Here is a 7,477-nt window from a genome sequence, read left to right as displayed (position 1 = left end):
GACTGAGGATCAGTCACAGAAGACAAAAGTACCATGAAATAAAGCACAAATGTGTTTGACAAAGACATCATCATCATCACCATCAGTAAACCGTTTGATATTACATCAGAAAATGTGACACACAAGGAGAACTTAAATGAAATATCAATGACACTAACAGTAAATCTATAAAAAAAAAAAAGAAGAAGAAGAAGAAGAATCAGCAGAACTAAAAAGACATCTGGAAATGTACGTTTCTTTTGAAAGGTTTTAAAAGTTTTCCCTGGTAGTTTGTTTTGACATGAATATGACCCGATCAGCAAGTTCTTTAAAATCATCTTTCCAACCAATCACCGTTTGTCAACAAGTTGCTTCTTGTTGCATTTTTCCCCTTCATTTCAACTTAATCATCATCCAAATGTTACACATCTGTTCCAAAGTTTACACAGCAATTTCCTCCCCTCCCCACCAACCAGTCCTGCAGGTGGCTGCCCTTCCCTGAGCCTGGTTCTGCTTTTTCTTCTTGCAGTCACCAAGTACTTGCTCAGAGAAGGTCGTCTGATTGTTGGGGTTTTCTCTCTGTTATTGTAGGGTCTTTACCTTACTGTATAAAGCACCTCGAGGCGGCTGTTGTTGTGTTTTGGCGCTATATAAGTAAAACTGAATTGAATTGAACTGATTACATTTGGCCATACTCAAATCAGCACTTGAGATGAATATGGAAATTATATTAAAATTACTTTTTGGACAGTGACTATGCAAGATGACTGCAGTCATGGGAATGGATGAGAAGTGTGTAAGAGCGCTGCACCCTAGTGTCTGCAAAGAGCTCATACAGCTGAAGAGGTTAAAAAGGAAGCCTCTCTTATTAGTCAGTAGATGGCACTCCTATGCCAATTATACCATAAAATGGCCCTTGCTCTGTTCAGCATACTTTATCACTACTACACTGTTTTCATGTACTTAATGGCTCTTTTGCTGCTCTATTGGGATTTCTTTCGCTGACAGGTTTGATTGCACTGACGTAAACTACAGCAAATAAATTCCTCATAGTGGTCGTTACAGCTTTAACACTTTAGTGTTCAGGAAAAACATGAATACTTCTTTCATTCTCAGCATATAAACTGATGCCACACGTGCCATAAAATGTCCAGCTTCACTGCTCCCCCTTTGTTTAATTGGAATCCTCCCTGTTTGCATTTCCACCCAAATCCACATTCATTCGAGAGTCGTTACCAATCATAATGTAGTTAGCATTTTCAATATGAATGTTTGGCTGTGGGTGCCACGCAGCCGTCGGGGGCCCTGGTCGAAGGTTTGGTTCTACTGAGATTGTCAGATTGCTTATTTTATTTAAATGCTTCATTGTCTGTTTCTGAGCTTTCTCCTGTTTCCAGATCCATCTCTGTGTTTTAATTTTTGCAGGCAACAATGACTTTTGGATCTTTTTCTCAAAGTTCTTTCTCTCTTCAAGTGGATTCACTCCCTGCAGCACCATAGGCATATCCTGTTTGGGCATGCAGTTCTCTCGTGGCAGCAGAGGGATCACAGTGTTGTATTTATGTGCCTTGTTTATAGAGTTGACGAGGGCAGCGTTCGCCTTTAGATCCAGCATGCAAGTGTTGAAGTTGCGGGTAAGCAGCAGCAGGGTGAAGGCTGAGTTGTTGATGGCGTCCTCCATGCTCTTTATAGTGGTCTTTCCGGCAATGGAAAAGTCAGAGAAAGTCGCACCTTCAAATTCACCACCAATGACTGCTTCTATTTTCTCCTTTATGCTTTCGGCCATATCTGAATCTTCCGGTGCATGCAAGATAACAAATGCATAAAACATTTCTTCTTCCTCTTCTTCCACAGCTTTGCTTTCATGTATTTCTCCAGGAACACTCGTCTTCGGTAGTTTAGGACTTGGCGTTTTTGTTTGATTGTCTGATTTCGTGTCACTCTCATTGCTCACTAGTGATGCTGCTGCTGCTGCGCCATACTTACTTGAGTCTTGTTTTGGGTCAAATGGAGGAGATCCAGTGGTCTTAGGCTGAGCTTCAGATGACTGAGGTGGCTCGGTCACATTTTGTGCTCTGTTTTCTTTAACGCTGAGGACGGGAGGATTCGATTTGGGGTTTCCTGGGTTCCCTGGAGAGGTTCTGTGTGCTTGAAACAAGATTGTTGAGGGCATACTTATCTCCAGATGAGTAGGGTAAGAGGGCATTGAGGGGAGATTTGCACTGAGGGGGCTGGGAAGAGATGAAGCTGATGAAACCTGAGATTTTTCCACACTACTGAGAAGATTGGAGTCAGGCTCTGCCTTCTGATCACTGGAGGGGGACATCCACTCTGCACACTCAGGCCCACAGACATTTTTAGCTTCCTCCAGGAATTCATAGTTGTATAGTTCCAGGTCATTACCATTTCTTGTTTTTACGCAGTCACTAGAAAGAGCACGCTTGTATGCCAGATTTCTCAGCAGTGGATCACACAGCCTCTGCTCTGTCAAAACTTTAAAAACATGAGCCAGCTCTGCCAACGATTCTCCCGTTAAGGCTTCAAAAAGACCGCAATGAGATCCAAAATCTTCCAAATTGCCTCCTCTCATCTGACACTTCTCGGCCACATGCTTAGCGAGGGAGCTGTCCGTCAACATCTGGAGTTTGTCGAGAGCTTCCACCTCCTTGTGGAGGACGATGAGACACAAGGCGTGTATGATTTTATCTTCAGGAGAGTCACCCAACTGGAATGTCACACTAAGGAGTCGTTCTGAAGGTGTCTTAACAAGAAGGTCAAAGACATCCCTCAGTCCTGTCCCATGGTTGGCTCGGCTCTCGAGACTCATTTTCAACTTCACCTGTGAGCCAGCGTGTAACAAAGTCGATGGGATCACATGTGACTGTCGAGCATAACCATTCTCAGTTCTTCAGGGACTTGAGTTGCTGAAGAAGTGCCGTTTCCTGTATGTTCCTCTTTCTTTAGGCATAAAAAAAGAAAACGTGTCAGAAATCACAGAGCTAACACGTGGTCACAACATGATGTGCTTCAACTGTATTCAAAAAGTAACTTCAATGAATTTTAATACATCAAGCTTAGCATTTTGTCTCCCTCTTGTGATCTTTCATTATTCCTCTTTGGATTATGTTCTGAGGTAAAATAAACTTTCATCTGATCATTTTGGACTAAAACAACGGAAATCAGGACCAGCATCATGTTCCAAAAGCTATGACTGAGCTATGTGTGTGTTTCTAGCTCAGAATAAGGAAGTCCCAAAGAGTGCTTTTCTGCTTCAGTTAAGTTTTCAGATAGAAACTTTTTTATCTTAAAATCCAAAAACAAGGCTCTGAGAGACCGATGATTCCTCAGAATAACCCTAGCCTCAATAAGTCTCCTCAAACTTCTACACTAAACTTTTCCAGTGAACGTACCTGCTGAAGTTGTAGGCCTCTGCCAGCCTGAAGTAATTTTGGAGGACATACTGATGATGTCACAGCTTGCGAAGTACAGGAGCTCAAGAGGGACAAAAGACTGAAGCAGGAAGAAGCCTCAATTCCAACTGAGACTACAGCTCTCCCGTGGGTTCTCCATATTACAGAGCTGTACCGTCCTTAAGAGACTCTATTTATAATGTAAACATTTAACACTTTAACATGTATTTTCATATAGTATGGTAACTTTTTCATATAGTTTGCATCTGCCAAGAAGACAAAGAAAAAAAGATCTCTTCTTGCGGGGAAGTGTGGAAGTCTTGAGCACAATGGGCGTACAAGAGAGGAGGAATTCTGGCATTTTCCCCTCTCGGCTGAGAGGCAAGTGTATTTTTATCCTCAGAGGAAACCTCCAACCCTGTATTTACCAGGGGTGGGGTCACACCAGGCACACTGAAAACCAAGATCAAGTCCTTCAATGCAGCGCAGACACAGAGCCTCTCTGTTCTGAGTGCAGAGAGTTGTTTACTGCACGTAACCATTTCTGAAGGATTAATGTGACTCTATAGGAAGTGTGGTTTTTATGCCTTCCTTAAATATCTCAAGGCTGGAATTTCAGTTTCTTTATGGAATAAGACACATAGCACACACACACACACACACACACACACACACACACACACACACACCCTCCTCTGTAACTGACAGCAAGCCAAGAAAACCAAAATCAAGAAACCATATGAATGATACATTTAATCTACACTCACTGGCCACTTTATTAGGTACACCTTGCTAGTATTGGGTTGGGCCCTCTTTTGCCTTAAGAACAACCTTTATTCTTCATGATACAGGTTCAACAATGTCCTCGAAATAGTCCTCAGAGATCCACCGCAGGACTGAAGTGTGGTTACTGTGGAGGCCTTTTGAGTACAGTGAACTCGCTGAAACCAGTTTGAGAAGAAGCCATCGGAAAATGGGTACACTGCAGTCATAAAAGGATGGACATGGTTAGCAAGAACAGTCAGACTGTGGTGTTTAAAAGATGCTCCCACACCATTACACCGTCACCACATTAATCAAGACAGGATGGATCCATGTTTTCGTGTTGTTTACAGCAAGTTCAGAACCTACCATCTAAATGTTGAAGTTGAGACCCATCAGACCAGGAAATGGTTTTCCAGTTTTCTAGTGTCCAACTTTGCTGAGCCCATGTGAAGCGTGACCTCAGTTTCCTGTTCTCAGTGTGGTCTTCTGCTGCTGTGGCCCAGTCTGCTTCAAGGTTTCACCTGTTGTGTGTTCATCTGCATAGCTTGGCTCTAACAAATTTGCGTTCCTGTTGCTTTCCTCTCAGCTTAAAATAGTTTTTCCTTTCTCCTGTGATCTTTGCCATCAACAAGACATTTTCACACAAAGAATTTCACTGGATATCTTCTCTTGTTTGGACCATTCTCTGCAAACCATAGAGATGGTTGTGCGGGACAGTCTCATTACATCAGTGATTTCAGAAATACTCACAGCAGCCAATCTAGTACCAATATCCATGCTACTGTCAAAGTCACTCAAATCACATCTCTGCCTCATTCTGATGCTCACTTTGAACTTTACAAGGTTGTCTTGAACATGTCTACATGAAAAAGCCCAAAGATACTAATAAATGACAAAAGAATCAGTGAGACTCAATTGTATTGATTATGCAACACAAGATGGTTTCTGTAACATTTTCCTGATTCTGAATCATGTTTAGAATCAAAACTGAGCCATTTTAAAGTTTTAATCAGGCTACATAAACTGACAGGTCACACAGAATATAGTGTAACACCAGCAGACAGGGGAGGTGGAGCTTTATAAAGAAAATGCCCCAAAGTTCTTACTTAAACATGAAGGAGAGCAGATAAATATTTAAGCAACCCGCGTATTGTGTGTACCGTGATGCAAATACAGCATCAGAAAGTGGCTTAGTTGACTAATGTCAATCCGTCAGACTTGTTAACAGCTTTGTTGCTTCTGTGTACATTACCAGCTTTGCCATGAAGAGACAAAAGAGACTCTGTAATAGAGTTAATAAATGAAAGATTCAGTGAGGGATTTGTTGTCCACAGAGCTCATGAATATGATGATTTTAGCTGGAAGTGCGCACAACTGAGACTGCCTTTCAGAACCCATCCTTATACGTCAGAGACAAGTCAGTGTACACTGTACGTACTATAAAACCATCTAGTGTACTCTTGGAGTTGCGACTTGATTTAAGGTTAAGAATAATAATTAACAAATATGTGTTCTTTATGCTGAAATTTAGAAAAGGTGAAATATGGAACATTTTGTGACACTTAAACAAATCTTTTCAGGTTTCAGGTGCAATTGAGGTTTTAACTGAGGTATGTAATTAATAGAAAATGTAAAACCTTGAATTAAATACTGTTAATTCACATTTTTTAGGATACTGAGGGGGAAAAAGGTAGCCATAGTGTTTTTAATGTCACAGAAAGAATCTGAAGAAAGTATTAAAAAAAGCTGGACGCCCTTAGGATCCTTTTCACACATATGTTATATATATATTTTCTTATGAACTCTCACACACCATTAAATGCCCTTGTATAAGATTTGCATGCAAGGTTTGCTACACACACACACACACACACACACACACACACACACACACACACACACACACACACACACACACACACACACACACACACACAGCCTCGGGATCATCCTCAGTCTGTTACGTAACACACTGCCAAACGTCCATCTTTATTGAGGACAATTCTTCTAACGAGAGACACGCTCTCCCAGCAGCTGTGTTAGTCAGCCTGCCAGTAAATTTGCCTTCACCTGCAGGCAAAATCATGTAGTAAGAGGCTGTGTCAGTTCTGCAAATCCCGACATCGCACAGGAAACATGACGTGGTTTGCCACACATGCAACTCTCCCTTTATCAAAGCTGAAATGCAAACATGTGTATGTCTACGTGTTTGTGAGCGTGTTTTCTGGCCGTGGGAGAGAGAGAGGCCCCGGGGGACACACAGAGGGGTCACATATAAGAGGCTTTAGGGCAGACAAGTGAAAAGGGGGCCCTTCCTTGGACAGAGACTAAAGATTAGGATGAAAGACATATGAGTGTGTATGGAGCAAGTTGGAGGGGTTGGTGGGGGTGCCTCTATTTTTTATGTCTCACCCACTGCTGCATCTCTCACACGGGCCATTCAAAATGAGCAGGAAGTAGACGACAGATAAGATAGCGAGATAGGTGCCTAGCGAAAGACAAAGTGAGACCCTGACTGATCGATAGGCTCTTTAGAATTCAGTTTGTGAGAGACAGAGGAGAGGCCGCGCAATGCACGGCTCTTTTTCCCAGCCACCTGATTCGTCACACATGCTAAGAGAATTTAACACACTTGCTCCTGGCGAGCAAATATATTCTCCGCACACATGTACATGAGAAGACGTGCGCATACAAAGCCATGCACTCATTCAAACAAGCACCCCACAACTGCCCACCCACTGTTTTTGGCCTCCACTGGAACACTAAAAGAAACACCTGCGTTACGGCCAGTGCTCCACTCTGAGGGAAAGTTTTGCATTTTTCTGCAATTTTTGTTTAAAGCAGCATACAGCTTTAAAAGCTTACGCAACAGTTTATTTTGTTCAGATTAAGATAAAGGTTATGGATGGATGGGTGCAGCTTTAGGTAGCCTACACACATTCAGGCGTGTTCTGTGTATCAAGGCAAAAATAAACTATCACATACTGAGGCTAGTTTATGCTGTTGACAAAGTGAGCCAACAGATCTGAGCTAATGTGACAGTTAACCAGCATTAATTCAGGAGCAAAAGTAAATGAAGCGGGCCTGCGGACACGACAAGGGAGTGCAGCGGGGATGGGAAGATGTGTGTACTGTACCACACTGGACCATGCGTGGATGAGCATGTAGGCCATGCCAACAACAATGCATAATACAGCCTCTGGTGATGGGGGGATGGATACGAACACACAGAGCTCCCACCTTACCTCATGTGCACACAACACGCAGACATTCACTTGTGCAAGCGCACGCGCACAAACTCACACGCATGCACAGACATTGAC

The 7,477-nt window shown here is 42.6% G+C and overlaps 1 protein-coding gene across 1 annotated transcript; it reads right to left on the bottom strand.

Annotated features, from left to right (window-relative positions):
• Window positions 1-679: 679 nt before the first annotated feature.
• On the bottom strand, window positions 680-3,427 carry ticam1 (TIR domain containing adaptor molecule 1). The gene is made up of 2 exons (XM_085377736.1): window positions 3,390-3,427; window positions 680-2,937 (listed from the first exon to the last, which is right to left on the bottom strand). Exon 2 carries the CDS (start codon window positions 2,804-2,806, stop codon window positions 1,154-1,156), a length of 1,653 nt encoding a protein of 550 aa, XP_085233862.1. The 5' UTR covers window positions 2,807-2,937; window positions 3,390-3,427; the 3' UTR covers window positions 680-1,153.
• Between the last annotated feature and the right edge of the window lie 4,050 nt (window positions 3,428-7,477).

This window comes from Diplotaxodon limnothrissa, linkage group LG18 (genome assembly GCF_057381915.1).
Source record: "Diplotaxodon limnothrissa isolate DT_005_m linkage group LG18, D_limnothrissa_male_GT1.1, whole genome shotgun sequence".
In the NCBI taxonomy this organism is placed as follows: domain Eukaryota; kingdom Metazoa; phylum Chordata; class Actinopteri; order Cichliformes; family Cichlidae; genus Diplotaxodon; species Diplotaxodon limnothrissa.
This window is presented reverse-complemented; position numbering and strand designations above follow the sequence as displayed.

Excerpts from the sequence above, each read along its gene's own strand:
- ticam1 (XM_085377736.1), bottom strand. The coding sequence starts at position 2,806 with ATGAGTCTCGAGAGCCGAGCCAACCATGGGACAGGACTGAGGGATGTC.